Below are 15,464 nucleotides of genomic sequence, written 5' to 3'. Positions count from 1 at the left end.
CCAAGCATCCATTTGTAGTACTACAAGGAGTAACACAGGATCAAACATGTCCCAGTCAGGACATGGTCTAGGCAGGCACTTCTGGTTCTCTGTTGTGGAGGATTTAACTCTGCTGCATTTTGTGGTTCATGTGCTGACCAGGGCATCGTTGTCATGCCAGTTCTGCTCTGTCATGACTGGAACTGCATGGAGTCGGGCTCAGGGTGACTTTTTTTTTTTTTTTAATCTGAAAGTCCGTGAAGTGGAAATGCTTTTTCCAGCATGGAAAACAAAATGGTGGAAATCATTCTGCTAACTGAACTGCCTGACTTCTATGCTTTGCAAGCAGCTTTAGCTGTTTTTGTCTGTCTTGAGACATTTCTGTTACAGAATATCCTGTAGTTAAAATTTTACTTACACTTCCTTACCTACCACTTACATTTCTATATGTAAAAACCAAGGCTAAAGTACAATTCATGTGGCCTGAGGCTTCATTTACTTCAGTCACTAGTGCTAACCTCTGGCACAAATCAGTCTCCCGCTACAGTAGAGAAACCGATTGTGAAACTATCAATAGGGATTTGTACCCCGACTTTTGTGCAACATGGAGTCTGAAGAGACTCTTAACGTATTAACGGTGCTGAGGTGCGGGGCGGGGTGGGGAGGGTAGTGTTTATTGTTAATAAATACCGGGTATAAGCGCCGTTTGCTTGTTCTCGGGAACAAAAGCGGGAAAGCCTCCATGGACGACGTGGCCGCCATGACCCCACGCGGCGCTGCCTCAGAGGCCGGGCGGGAGCGGGGGCGCGGGCGGGGCGTTCGCCCCGCCCGCGCCCCCGCTCCCGCCCGGCCTCTGAGGCAGCGCCGTCCTCCTTCCCGACCCTCCGCCCCCAGCCCAGCCCGCCGTGGGGAGGCTGGCCGTGCTCCCCGGGTCGGCCGTGGAGCAAGCGCCGGGTCTTCCCGAGGGCCTTTCGTCAGGCGCCGGGCGGAGGCCTGCGCTGTTTGCGCGGCACTCTGAGGTGAGTACCGCCTCCGCGCCTCACGCGTTGAGGGCCCGGCAGGGCTTGAGGGGCTCGGGGCGGGCTTCGGCTTCCTCTCTTCAGGGAAACAGAGCCGTAGCTACCAGGTGTAACTGGTATTAACGTGAAGCACACACCGAATGTGCCCGTTCTCCTGAAAAACGCCATCTTTAGTAATGAGTTAGGTGCTTTCAGAGTTTTCAAGTAAATTAATAAACGTGTTTATTTTTCAGCCTCTGAGTAAATCGGCATTTTATCCTTTCAGAAACAAGCCCTGAGATGCCTTCTAAAAATAACTTATCAGCCCATTAAAACACCGAGTGCACACAGGTTTATACATAAAGTGATGTTTGAATCGTGGATAACTAACTTAAAAGTACCAACGTTTTAAAGAAAGCGCATAGTCTGTAAATCCAGTGTTAGGATGCGTGGGAATCATTCAAAGCTGCGCCGAGGGAGGTTTAGACTAGGCATTAGGAAGCATTTCTTTACAGAGAGGGTGGTCAAACACTGAAACAGGTTTCCTAGAGAGGTGGTCGATGCCCCAAGGCTGTCAGTGTTTAAGAGGCATGTGGACAATGCCTTAACATGTTTTAACTTTTGGTCAGCCCTGAAGTGGTCAGGCAGTTGGCCTAGATGATCATTGTAGATTCCTTCCAACTGAACTATTCTATTCTAAATCTGTCAGTCATTGAAGTCTTTGCGTGTGAGCACCAGTAACTTTTTCCAGTTTGATCCTTACGCTGTTTTAGGTGAGAACTGTCACTGGAAGCTTGAAGCTTATTGATTATATTATTGTGCCTGTGAGTTTTGTTTAGCGTTATGAAACCACCTACAGAAGTTAAAGTAACAAAAAGAAGATGCTAAGTTGTAGGACTATAATTTACATTTTCAAAGAGCTTTAGCATTCAAAATAAAAAAGTTGCAGAGATACACTGTACAATACTTTGAGTTGAACTTTCTGAAGGCCTCATTTTCAGGAAAATCACAGTAACAGTGGTTGGAATTGTATTTATGGTAATGTTGAACATTCGTAGGTACCCACATTTATCACCCGTTCTTGTTATTTTGTGGGGTTTTTTTTCTCATGCAGATTATATTAACAATAAATTTCAAAAAAATGAATCAAGGTCATGACAAAGTTTAGAAGATCATCCTGTGAAAGAGCGTGTTTGAAGAGAGGTGTTGGACCTAGGCTTATAAAGCATGGAAGAATACAAAGTGTTGAAAGTACTAGGAGAGGGATCCTTTGGCAGAGCTCTCCTAGTTCATCACAGAATCAGTGACCAGAAGTATGCAATGAAAGAAATAAGACTTCCTATGGTAAGCGTGACACATACATCACCTCCCCCACCACTTAAATAAAATATTTTAAAAATCATAATTCTGGATATATTTTTGAAACGCTGAACATTTGCTGACAGTTTTGTGTATTAGACAGTTGCACAGTATGCTTGCTTTATAACTGTGTCTGAGTCTGTTGTTGATAATAAGTAAAGTAGCAAAATCTGATCTGTTTCAGAAAGTCTGTGATTACATTTTGGGAAGTGTAGCACATAGGAAGCCACTTAGAATGAAACCCCTGATCCCCTGATGCCCTTGGCTGGATTCCTGTTGATTTCAGTAGAACACAGATTTCATCTGCGATATCTAATGAGGAAATTAGCCTCATATTATTGCTGATACTCTGGTTACCTTGTCTGCACTTAGCTAATAAAAAAATCACAAAATGGGAGACACTGGCTTTATCGGGGCTGAAGCTCAGTTAATACCTGGGCAGTTGGCTTATACCAAGTTCATGTAGTGTAGACTGTCAGCTGTTCCAGAGTCAGTATGTGCTGCTTTGTTACATAGTTCTGCATTTTTTAAATAGAAACAGTCATTAACTGAAGTAGGAAAATATCCTCTCAAATTAAAAAAAAAAAACAAAGCTCCCAAAAAACGAAGAAGTCTTCAGCTAGTAATAAACCATAGATTAAAAAATGATGGGGTTTTCAAGTTTCTAAATGACTTCTTAACTGAAGAACAATTCTTAAACATATTTTCCTTTTGGAAAGTGAGATGCATTGTGTGCATATATGAAAATCTGTTAGCGTGACATTTATATAAGCGTACTTACATTTTCAGTCTTCATCTGATGTAGAGAACTCTAGGAAGGAAGCAGTTCTTTTGGCTAAAATGAAACATCCAAATATTGTTGCCTATAAAGAATCATTTGAAGGTAAATATAAAATCTTAAAATATCTTTATTTGTTTAAAGTTGCATACTCCTGAGGGATCAAGATTACTTTTTTTTTTGTTTATAATGCGTTATAAACAAAAACCATGTTTGTTGTAATATATAATACATAGCATGTAGCTGGAGCTTTATAGTAAAAATAATATACTTACCCTGCTAATGAAAATACTAATTATTCTTAAATTACATAAAATTTAGCTGATGGACATCTGTATATAGTGATGGAATATTGTGATGATGGAGATCTAATGCAAAAGATTAAACACCAAAGAGGAAAGTTATTCCCTGAAGATACGGTAAGAAAAGATCTTGTTTTGAACTAAGGACCTAGGAATCCTTTTTCATGTAAACTGAAGCACCCTGCATCGCATAAAACAAATTATAGATACACAAACACCTTGAAATACCTTAAATGAAACAAAGACACTTATAGATAGAATAGAAGCATTATTTCTTTGATAATTTCCACCAGAACAAGATGAGAATTGGACTGAAAGGAATAAAAAAGAAATTGCTGTCTGTATCTGAGAATTGTGCAGGCAGTGTGAAAAACAGAGTCAAGTTTGCCTGCATAAATTTATGCAATTAAGTAAGAATTTAGCACAAACTTCAGCCAGAATTTAAAGCACAGTAAGAGGTACTGCAAATGAAAGGTAAATAAAGCACTCTGGTAAGATAAATGAAACTAGCCAGGAGACTAAATTCTTGCATTTTGTGTAGCAATTAAATGTTTAAGCCATTCAGCAGGCATTAACTCCTTTTATCACAGAGGCTATAAAATTACTTAGGAGAAGGTCCAAACTACTTCTTGCCACAGTTAGAAGCATCATCTTAGTTAAAATGAAAGGACCAGAATCCTCACCTAATCTAATATTTAGATTGGCCAAGCATCTCTAAGAACTTTATTTTGTACTTTTAAAAAGAATATGTTTCCTTATAGAAACAGTGTGTTATCTCAGTGTGGTTTTTTTGTTTTTTAATTTGATAATTTACTATGAAATTGTAATTGATATGTTTATAAAATGACCATCAGATAAAGTGCCATGTAGTGACTGCCTAGCTTCATTATTATTTATTGTTAGTGTTTTCTAGATACAAGTAGCAAACATTCCTTCTGCCATGTTAAAATACCTTAAGGAATTCAGTCCTTCATGCTGACTGGAGGCCATCATGCTAGAGTTACTTTTAACTCCCAGATATTCTGAACATGCTTTTTTTTTTTCTTTCCTGACTTTTTTTATCTATTACTTAAGTATTCATTATATACAACATTGAGCTGTTATAACTCTGAGTTACTCTTTTCAGATCCTTCACTGGTTTGTGCAGATGTGCCTGGGTGTGAAGCACATTCATGATAAACGTGTGTTGCACAGGGATATCAAATCCAAGGTGAACAGAGCAAGTTTTGTTGCTATTAATAAACTCTCTTCTGCATGCAAAAGTTCAGCTCCCTCTTTCATAATTTCCTGTTACTGCTACATGCTATGTTTTTCATTTAGGCTTAAGAATATTAGGTAAATGAAAATGTTGAGTGTATGGGATGATGTAATATTGTGGGCGTAAACATGATCTAAGTATAGCTATACCCTTCATATCCACGCTGCTGATGGCACCAATTTCTTGTGACAGGCTGCATATAATTTAAAACAATAACAGAAGTATAAAACATGTATGGAGTATGCTCTTTGTAAGTATCTTGCCTCTCATTTTTGCTTTTTACTCTTTCCTAGCAGAAAGATAGAAATTCAGAAGAAAATGTGACCTTAGTAGTTTGAGTACAGCACAGAGATTAAGGCATTTCTAAGCTCTGATTCTTCCTCTGCTACTGATGCTGGGGCTTTAGGCCCATATAACCTTTCCATCTCTCTTTAAACACAACATAGTTCTTAACTTTTTTGATAGAAGTATTAGGAGAAGCAAGTAAATGACAATATAAAGATTAAAATATCAGAAGTGATTGTCACTGTGTTTTCTCTATATACAAACTACAGAAACGTTTCCTAGAAGAATATTTAAGTATGTAAATGTCCTTCTCTTGAAATGCAGAACGTCTTCCTCACTCAAAATGGAAAAGTCAAATTGGGAGATTTTGGATCTGCGCGCCTTCTTGCACAGTATGTGGATATCTCCACTGATCTCAGTGGTGTAAAGTTTTATTTTACCGTTGATAAATAGTGCAGATCTCTTAAATAATTACTTTTCATCTGGCGTTTCTCCTTTGTCATTTCAATAGTCCAATGTCATATGCTTGCACATATGTGGGAACTCCTTATTACTTACCTCCAGAAATATGGGAAAGCATGCCATACAACAACAAAAGGTATTTGTGTTTTCAGTGGTCACAAATAATGCCTGACTGATGTACGTCTTTTTATTGTTGTCTCAATCTGGCTTTGTGGTTTATCCATGTTTGGTTTGGAGAAGATATTGAGTTGAGGAATATTTAGAAAGAGGTAATTACAGTTTTTTTAAGATGAAAAGGCCCAAATTCCTCTTTACTTAGGTAACTGAGTGTACAATATCTTTAATCTTAGAAGTTTGAAAACTGGTGTGCAGACCTCTCTGTGCATTTGGGAGAGTAAATATATAAATACAAACATACATGTATGTTTGTATTTATGTATGGACATACATATGTATGTGTTTGTGTCTTTTGGCTGGTCTTATTTTTTTGGCTGGTCTTTCTTTTTAAGCTCTTCTTGCCAGTCCTGATAATGTAGGGATAATGGCTACAGAACTGGTGACTTAGATTTATATAGCCCAGTTATTCTGGTCCTTATGCAAGAACTTCTGAGAACATCTTGATAGTATGATGTTTACGGCTTCCTGCCAGGCTCCAGAATACTAAGTCATTTTATATCCCCTCCCCTAGATCTGTTCTGTGACCCTAGTTGTACCTGAACCAAAAGGGACTCATTTTCCACAGGAAGGAAGAAACCTTCTAGTGCTTAAGTTTTTTCTGCTCCTCTTGCAAGAAAGGCATCAGTTGCTTCTTGTGCAGGTGACAGTACTCACTTTGGGTGGAAGATGATGGGTTTTTTCTCAGTAGGAGAATTCTCATAGACAAGGCCAGAATTCCAACTCTCAGAAAGAGGATCGTGTGTCTGCCATCTGATGTTAAGGGCCGTGGAATACAAAGGCTTTGAAGTGTGGAAGGATAAATATTATTTCAGCAAACTGCTTAGGAGTCATTCTGGGAATAAAAAGCCAACTACAACTGTATGACAGTCATCCTTTTTTATATCAGGGTGGGATAAAATAAGCAAGATCATTTCCACTGGAGAGGTTAAACACATATTTGTATTGTCTTTTATGGTTACTTACATTTATTTTTAGTTTATTCAGTTCAGTTATGTACACATAATGAATTTCACTTTTTCTAGGCAGGATATTAAATTGTAATTTTTGGCTGAAAATTTCTCATCTTTCTCTATACCTACAGTGATATATGGTCTCTGGGATGTATTCTATATGAGCTGTGCACTCTCAGACATCCAGTAAGTATAGCTTTATTGCTATGAGAAAAGTTTTGGAATTCCTTAAAATTTAATTAGCAGTTAGCTGTAGTTTGATAGATTTACAGCCAATTATTTATTTGACTGATGTGTTTGCTGCTGCTTCTGAAAGAGGGAAGTATTGTTCCACCCTTTCCACCTCTCCTCCACTACATGCCTTCTGTTTTTTCAGCAGCTCTTGGACCTATTGGACCCTTCACTGAAACACTCAATTTTCTAAATTATTAGGAAAAAAATCTTTTATTTGTTTCTTAGTTCATTTTCCTCAATATCAGTGAGGTGATCTGGGGCTTATTAAGGAGTCCAGCAGGTGCCAGTCTGGTTCCAAGTAGTTGCAGGGATGTTGCAACGAGCATTGTGTTTTACAGGATCAAGATGATCACTAAAGGTGGAGGCAAAGACACGCAAAATCTTTGCTAAAGAGCATATATTGTATGGAAGTATAGCAAAATATAGTAAGCGATAAGCAGTTTTGTACCTCGCATCAGTGATACACCTGTTTGCTTATTCTTCAAATCAAAGTCCAAGCACTGGGACAGTGGGAACCTTGATGGATGGTTCTGTCTCTCTGTTATTTCTAGGACACCGTCTTTTACAGTGTTGATGCTATACTTCCTATGTGTTTACTTCCTCTGGCTTCTATATACAGATACGTGGCTAACACGAGAGCCCTTATCAGGATATGTTTGTTTTGCAAGAAAATGAGATCATCCTAATTTAAGGTCATTTTGTCTTAGTTTTTTATAAGCAGCAGTTTCATTTCATTGAGCTAATGCAAGGTACAGCTGCAACTGCTAGCAGTACATGAGTTAAGAAGTTTATACTGTACGTGACTGAGTGATAAAGGCGTGTGTGCATAGGCGCGTTAGCCTAAGTAGGTCTGCAGCAAGGCTTTGGCAGTGTCACAACTATTCCAGCAGTACTCAGAGCTGGGATACCAAGGAGTGGAGCATTCTTCCCTTTTTAGCGGCAGTGAAATGTTATGAATCTGTTTTTATGTGATGGTCACATATGTTCTTGCATAATCTATCAGAGGTGATATAAAAGTATGCCACATGCCGCGGATGCTTGTTACTCTGCAGCCAAGCCAGTGGTGTGTTCCAAAAGAAAGCTGGTTTTGCATGGAGATAGAAGTTCTCAGCCATTTTAGCTCAGGCTGTTTCCATCTGTGGTTATAGTTGTCCCCGCTGACATTGCAGTCTCCGATGACTTGTACTTGAAGCAGTAATTCCTGGCTGAAGATTGATTAACAGTTAAGTTCTGACCTCAAGTATATGAAGTAAAGGACACTTAAGATGATCCAAATTTTCTTAATGCTATATTCCTACAAAAATAAAATTTGAACAATCCTAAATTTATAGGAGTAACTCCCACCTGGTTTCCAATTGTACAGTTATTGTTTGCAATGTCCGTTATGATCTGGTTTTAGTCAAACTTTGTATGCAAACTGTGATGTTTTCATTCTCAGCAAATTATATTTCTGTCATTGTTAACATAATTAAATGCCTATGTAATAGCCCTACAAAATGTAAAGGAAAGTTACTGATGTGTTCACTCAAGGTCATTATTCCACACCTCTGAATCAGAGCTCTGAAAATGTCAAACTGGGCACCAAATCAGTATGGTAATAGGGGGCCTACATAGACACATACCATGCATTTTTATATAATAAATGTTAAAGTTGCTCTTAAATTATGTCAGCTTCTCTTTACCATATGCTTAAACTCCATGCTCTACTGTTAATTTATTTTTAATGCAGTTTCAAGCCAATAGCTGGAAGCATCTCATCCTTAAGATATGCAAAGGGTCCTACAATCCACTACCATCTCACTATTCCTATGAACTTCATTACTTAATAAAACAGATGTTTAAGAGAAATCCCCAGAATCGTCCATCAGCCAGTACCATTCTTGCAAGAGGCTGCTTAACCAAACTTATAAAAAATCATTTGCCTTCTGAGGTACAGTATATTCTTTGTCTCTAGATTTAAACAATAGTATCTACATTTTAGATAATAAATCAGTTTCTTTTGTAGTTTGTCAGTGTATAATGATACAAAATGTAGTGTTGTGTAGGTCCTACTCTAAAAGCCATAAATACATTTGTAGACTTCTGAGAAAACTGAGTTTTAGGTTTGTTTTGAAAATAAAAGTTGAATATTGAGATGATGCTGCTAAAATTAGATATTGTTAGCTGTTAGCTGTAACAGTGCTTTTGTATAGTAAGTCTATTTTTAACAAATAGCATATACAATAATTTGAGAAAGTTTAAAATGGTACAGTACTGGCATCTCTTCATACACACTTCCAGATGACAAATGAGTTTGAGCAGGTATTAAAGGAAACCAAGAAACATGAAGGCAATGCAGCAAGACCAAAGGGTAAGTCAGCAACATTTTTCTTGATGTAAGTAATAACAAAATGACTAGGAATTCTAAGATCTTAAATACAGCTATAAAACATTAGTATTATATGTTCAAATCTACTTTTAATTATTTCAAAATCTAGTATTATTGAACTTGTATGGAAAAATGCTTGAAGGGCGTAAATTATATTCCAGAAGTACAGTGCAGAGCTGCAATACATACGTTGTAAGTCTTAAGACTTGTGCTAGAATTAAACCTTTCAATTTTAAAATAAGCAAAAGTTTTAGCTGTTGCATATATTTTAAATATGACAGTGCTTTCTTTCCCAGAATATGGTGAAGCAAGTTATTTTCATTGTTTAATTTTTAGAGAGAATGTTGGATTTTTTCTTCTGCATAAATTTAGCTACACCAAAATTTGTACACATTTGGAACTGAATGGTAGAGGGACTCCCTGTTGAGAATGAGCTATGTTGACAGAAGTGTGAAGATGCTTTCACATAATTTTCATTGCTTGGTTCAGTGGTGTTGCTGCCTTACCTCTGGAATACCACTTTACCACAAATGTTTGCTAAAGGTATTAACTCTTGAACCTGTTCCTTAATGTATCAGGTAATGTCATGGCTGGTGGAAGCTCAAATAATAAGAAAGAAAATAGGGTAAGTACTCAAATATAAATATAATATTTGTATTTTAGTAATTTAGAATGTTCTGTATTATAGAAAGGTTCATATGGAAATATTAGTATGCTAAACCATAGATCAGCCTACTAGGTCAGCTGTCATCTGTGTTCAAATTGGAGACTTTTCCTTTGCATTTCCCACCACTGTAACTTTTCGATGCTTCCCACATTTAGTTTAGTTCCAAAGTGGATTTCCTTATAGCCCTGTCAAAGAAAAACCCCAACCCCCCCGCCTCCTGTTTTTCTGAGTTTTGGGATACTGCAAAAATTGATGCATTTTCTTTGCTTTAGGGACACATTTTGAACAGGCTGCTGTGGAAACAGTCTAGTCTGGACATAATTCTCACTAGGTTTTAGGGCCCATGTTGAGATTTCAGGTGAGGAGAATTAAGTCACAGGTGGCCAAGAAGTCACCTATGGGCACATTATAGCACAGCGTGCTCAGCTGTATTGAGTATATTTTTCAAAACATGCTGCCAGTAGGGCTTATTTTTTTTCTTTTAATAGACCTGTCAAACTGAGAAGCTTAATATTTGGGTGCATCTTGTTTTGCCTGGAAATATGACTCATTTATCTTTACACCGCTACTGTTCTTAAATGTAAAAAAATAAAACCACAAATTGCATCAAGTTCCTACATATGTGCTTCGCTTCAAAAATTGAGATTGTCTGTCAAAAAAGGGCACGCAGTGTGAATTGCAGTGCAATAATAGATGCAGTGCAATTGCAGTTGGCTTCATGGTGTCAGTAGTTTTCAGATCTTTAGGCCAGCCATTTAATAGCAAAACTAAAATAATTAATGCCATGTTAATATTACTGCTTTGTTTTTCTCGACAGCAAGGATAATGATTAATACAGTCTTTATTCTTTTAAAGCAAAGTAAAGATGAAAGCAAGCATAGCCCCTTAGAAAGGAAAAATATTACTAAGCATTTGAGTGAAAGCACAAAGGAAGAAAGGAAATCTGATGAAGAGGGTAAGTTCTGTAGTTTTAAGGCTGATGTATTTCCTTCTGTGTAGTGATATCTAAATGTCAATGATCCGGCCATTTCAACAGGTAGAGCATACAAGTCTGCACCTGTAGAAAACCATGCCACTATCTGTTACTTCTGCAATTATACTGATTATTGATAAAAAACAAATCTTGGGCAAAGTGTTAAAAAATGACTGTTTGAAAACATTTGGCATACAGTAAAGGTATGGGGAACTTTTACCTTCAGACTTGTACCCACAGAATCAAATGTCACTGTTAGTGAAGTGCTGTACGCTTAGAACTAGTTTGCATGGACAGAGAATCAAGTTAGATGCTGGTTATCATCTTTTTTGTTGCAATTACAGCAGAAACTTACAACGTCCTCCCAGGAATTACTGATTTGCCACATCCCCATAGGAGGCAATGGGAAAAGAGGATATCCAGTACTGTAGTGGATGTCCTGGAAAATGCATCCTTGCTTTCTTCCAGTTTTACATCTGAAGAGGCTAAAAGTAAGATTTAATTAAACGTGGTTTTAATTCAAGTAATATCAGTGGTTCTTTACAGATTTGAAAAGCCAAAACTTTACAGAGCATATTTAAAATGATGTAACAATAATTTTAAAATATTTTATTAACAAACACTCAGAAAGTCCACTGTGCTGAAGAGAATTTCTTAGTGGTCTTGTGCAAAGAGTGATGAAAGCCACAGATAATGTTAGCAACCCTAAAATTATAGTCATCACTAAGAAATTATCCTACCAGCCCTCCTCTTAATATGCTGTTTGTGGGGGTAACACCAAGGAATTAATTTGATGCAGAATGCAGCTGCCTGTCTTTCAAGTATGGCATACTATTGGGAGCATATAAGAACCGTACCTTTACTTCTGTTGTCATTTAACATACAGGTAATGCCAGTGACAAGAACTATTAATGATGTACCTCAGATGTGAGGCAGAGGTTCTTCTTCCATATCAACTAGATCACTTAACATGGGGTTTCTTCTGAAAAATGTTTCAATTTTAAAATGCCCCACGCTGTATGTGATTGTTATAATTATTTCATGTGATTATGGACATATATTCTAAGTAAACGTGAATAGATGCTATTGAAATAAATAATCAAGATATGAGTAGTCAGAAAATGCCCAAGCTGTGGTAGGAACGTGACATGATAATTATATGCAGGGCAAGGCAAGAGGACAGAAGAATGCATGTATTTAGGTGTTCGGCTACCAAAAGGCACAAAAGTGGCCACAGGCTCCATTTTGTGAGATTTATAGAGCCACCAAATGAGCTTGCGGAGACTGACTCCTCACACCCCTCAGCCAGTTTCTGCTGGCTCCCTGCTAGCAGAAGGCTCCACTGTGGCCTTCTATAATTTTCTTTCCTTTTAATGCTGATAGTGTCAACCTCAGCATGTTGAGAGGTCAGCAGTGCTGCAGATGGAAACATAAAGACTCTTCCCGATTTCTCTCTTGAATGTGATCTTTGTAATCTACACTGCTAATGCAATTTTGTCTAAGTAGTATCTATTAATGATTTTATACCTAGGTGGCTGTGTTATAAACTACAGTGAAAATAAGCCACGTAAGCAGTGGAACAAGGAAACTCCTCAGACCCTGATGGACATTCTCAGTAATGCAGACGTCAGTTTAGCATTTAAAACATACACAATTTATAAACCAGGTAAATCCCCAGTTTGCAGGCAAACATCTTTGCAAACAGGTTTATCAATAAAGCCTTTTTTTTTTTTACATACATAGCCCCTATGTATAGAGCTTGTGCACTTGAGTTCATGTCATAACAGGCTGTTTCGGTTTTTTTAGTTTGCTAAATGAAATGTGGGATTACAAAAATCCAATCTGAGAATTCATGAGTGATTGTACATCTCCACTACATCTCTTTATGAAGAACTTTCCCTTGCAGCTCAATAGCTGAATGAGGTTGTGACATAAATGCAGCGACTGCCGAGCCGTGCAGTCTCCATCCTGCTAAGCGGCCTGGTGTATGCGTTAGGGAGGTGCAATAAATAGGCTGTAGCCCCATCAGGTAAATCCACCTTCACTAAATCAGTAGCGCCCTATTTTGAAGACAGGATGGTAAGATGGCACGGCAAAAGATAACCGTAGTCCGTAGATGTGCACAGCTACAGTCATAAATACTTGTTCTGCAATTCAGTTGCGTTATTAGTTTATCTCCCCACTTAAAATAGGTAACAGCTTGTACTGGAATCTGCTTCGAACTGGGGACAAATTAGAAAGACTATATTGTATTTATATTCTTAATAATTGTATTTTTAAAATGAAAGGATTTTGGTGACATTTTCATTTTTATACTTTCAAAGCTTCTGAAAATATATTTAGAGGTCCACTTTCCAGTGAAACTGAAGCATCTGATGAAGTAGATGGTGAACATGAAGCTATTGTCATAGATTCTGAGAGACTTGAGCCTAGATCTGATGAAGATGACACGTATGTCCAAATGACATCCTTGTATTTTTGTTTTCTTTGGTTCCTTAAAGTGATTTTTCCAAAAAGACATTCCTCTGAAGAAAAATCAGTATTTTTCTCAGCATCTAAATCCATCCCTCTCTTACATAATGATATTAAAATTTAGTAACATTTGGTATCTTATTTGATATCTGATATCTGGTTTGATATCAAGTTTTCTTTGCTGTATTTATAGTTATTGATGGTGTTGAGATTAAACAGGTTGCTTGTTATCAGCAGAATGTTTTTGCTGATGACTTTGCAAAAATGAAAGCATGAGATGAACTTAGAGCCACAGTAAAGTGCAAAACTTTCTTGCATGAAACATCTTTGTACTCCGACCTTGAAATCAGATAACCAGTGGTAAAACTGCTTGCTAGTGGTATGTTTGCTGTATTTGTCTACTATTCTTACTACCCTTTCATGCACAGCGCAATGAAATCACTTTGGTACCTACTTATTGAGATACAGTTGTAGAAACTTTTTAACTTCCATGTTCTGTTTACGTTAGTGACACACTTTTCCTGGTTTTGAAAGAGCAGAGTGTGCATCAACACATTTGGAACAGAAATACTGTGTTTTACAGATGTGTGTATGTTTTGGGAGGTTTTCTTGGAGTCTCAGAATCTCAGTTTATGTCACTGTTTATTTTTGTGGGACTTGGAGATTAACTACTTAGGCATGTATTACTGCAGTTCAGCTGCAAGCTGTTAATATCAATACATCTGCAGTATCTTAGTATATGCATCCGGTTTTGCTTTTGATAAAACTTATTTGGGTAAATTCAAAAGAGAAACCCTATTAGTTCCTTAATCACAATGGTGCAGGAAATAAGTCTCTCATGTTGATATTTTTAATATAATTTCTCCTAGCTGTAGAGTAATCTTAGGGAAACAAAAACAAACAAAGATTTATAAAGTTGTATTTTGCTTTGCAAAATAACATTTTGAAATCTATTTTTAGGGACTTCGAGGAAGATGACCCAGACTGGGTGTCGGAACTGAAAATGGTATTGAAACACAGCAACTGAAAACTTGAATTTACCTACAATAACTGAAGTTAGGCTTACCAATATTTATAATCCAAATAATTGTTGTTAATAGTTGTAGTTACTAATAAAATTATTTAAGTCAAAAAATTCTCAGTGTGCATGTTTTCTGTATCACGAAACTGAGTGTGAAAAATGCATGACAAACTTTTTTAGCTAGAACACTTGCAAATAACTAAACAAGTCTAGATACTAAATATATTTGGAGTTGGTAATAGCTTTGTAGAAATGTTCATCCAAAAGCATTAGTGCTAATAGCATTGTTCACATTGCCCCCTTGTCACATTTCAAAGAGATGGTTAACGCTATGAGAGCGTGTCAAGTTTTTCTTCCTGACTACATACTGAAATACTACATAGTAGGAATAACTGAGCTAGTCGGAAGGGCATATTATGGAAAACATTTAGCTATGCTGAATATGTGAGGCTTTAGTTAATGCAATTATTAATCCTCCGAAAACTCCCGAGTCTGAGCTTTTGCCTTAATTACCTCCACGAAAAGGTTTTTATATATGCCATTTGTGTGTTAATTTGTTCATAAATAAGGACGAATGTTCCGATTTTGGTAAGGAGACACACTTCTGCTGCAGAAAGTGTTATGGGCAATGTCATGTTTGGCCTCTGTGCTGGCTAGTGGGTACTAGTCGTTTTACGAAAGAAGCATGGCAGGGGAGCGCGGAAATGCTCTCAGCAGAGTTCTGGAGAAGCTGTTCTGGACTGTGTCCATGTAATAAATACTATTGGAGAATAATAAATACGAAAAGCTCTAGGAAATCTGTAGATTTGGTACGGAGCTATTTCATACCGCACCTCCCGTGTTGCACATAGGCTGGTACTCGAGGCTCTGCCAAGGATTCAAGAACTTGAGACAGTCGAGATTTTCTTTTGGGCCACCTGTTACTTTTGGTTAGATTTTCTTTTGGGCACGTTACTGACCACCCAAAGCGAAAGACGCTCGTCACGGGAAGAAGGTGCGGTTTGCGTGCGGGAAATAAGGCTCCCGCTGCTCCCGACGGGCCCCCGCCGCCCCGGGACTGGCCGCGGGCGCTGCCGGCGCAGCGCTTCAAACGCCACACCTCCGCTGGCGCGGCGCGGAGCGCGGGGGGCTTCTCCTCCTGGCCGCGGGGGCTCCGGAGGCGACTGGGCGCACGCAGGTAT

General features: G+C 38.0%; 1 protein-coding gene across 4 annotated transcripts; it reads left to right on the top strand.

The window, feature by feature from the left end:
• Positions 1–836: 836 nt before the first annotated feature.
• On the top strand, positions 837–14,362 carry NEK3 (NIMA related kinase 3). 4 transcript variants are annotated; one of them, XM_072850281.1, is made up of 16 exons: positions 837–998; positions 2,092–2,321; positions 3,126–3,219; positions 3,436–3,533; positions 4,543–4,626; positions 5,284–5,351; positions 5,471–5,557; positions 6,680–6,734; positions 8,512–8,712; positions 9,063–9,132; positions 9,729–9,775; positions 10,673–10,772; positions 11,138–11,281; positions 12,322–12,456; positions 13,115–13,241; positions 14,223–14,362. In XM_072850281.1, the coding sequence occupies exons 2-16, from the start codon at positions 2,205–2,207 to the stop codon at positions 14,287–14,289; spliced, it is 1,494 nt and encodes a 497-aa protein (XP_072706382.1). In that variant the 5' UTR covers positions 837–998; positions 2,092–2,204; the 3' UTR covers positions 14,290–14,362. The 4 variants fall into 4 exon arrangements, with proteins under 4 accessions (XP_072706382.1, XP_072706381.1, XP_072706383.1 ...); XM_072850280.1 differs by having other exon boundaries at positions 11,135–11,281; XM_072850282.1 differs by lacking the exon at positions 5,471–5,557 and having other exon boundaries at positions 11,135–11,281.
• Positions 14,363–15,464: the final 1,102 nt, after the last annotated feature.

The sequence above is a fragment of the Ciconia boyciana genome, chromosome 1 (assembly GCF_034638445.1).
Source record: "Ciconia boyciana chromosome 1, ASM3463844v1, whole genome shotgun sequence".
Classification (NCBI taxonomy): domain Eukaryota; kingdom Metazoa; phylum Chordata; class Aves; order Ciconiiformes; family Ciconiidae; genus Ciconia; species Ciconia boyciana.
The sequence above is the reverse complement of the archived record's forward strand: the minus strand, read 5'-3'. Positions and strand labels throughout refer to the sequence as shown.

Bases quoted from the DNA above. Each gene is read 5' to 3' on its own strand.
- NEK3 (XM_072850280.1), top strand. From the start codon at position 2,205: ATGGAAGAATACAAAGTGTTGAAAGTACTAGGAGAGGGATCCTTTGGC. The intron at 3,220-3,435 runs GTAAATATAAAA...CATAAAATTTAG, and splicing joins CTATAAAGAATCATTTGAAG to CTGATGGACATCTGTATATA. The intron at 10,773-11,134 runs GTAAGTTCTGTA...TTGCAATTACAG, and splicing joins AAGGAAATCTGATGAAGAGG to CAGAAACTTACAACGTCCTC.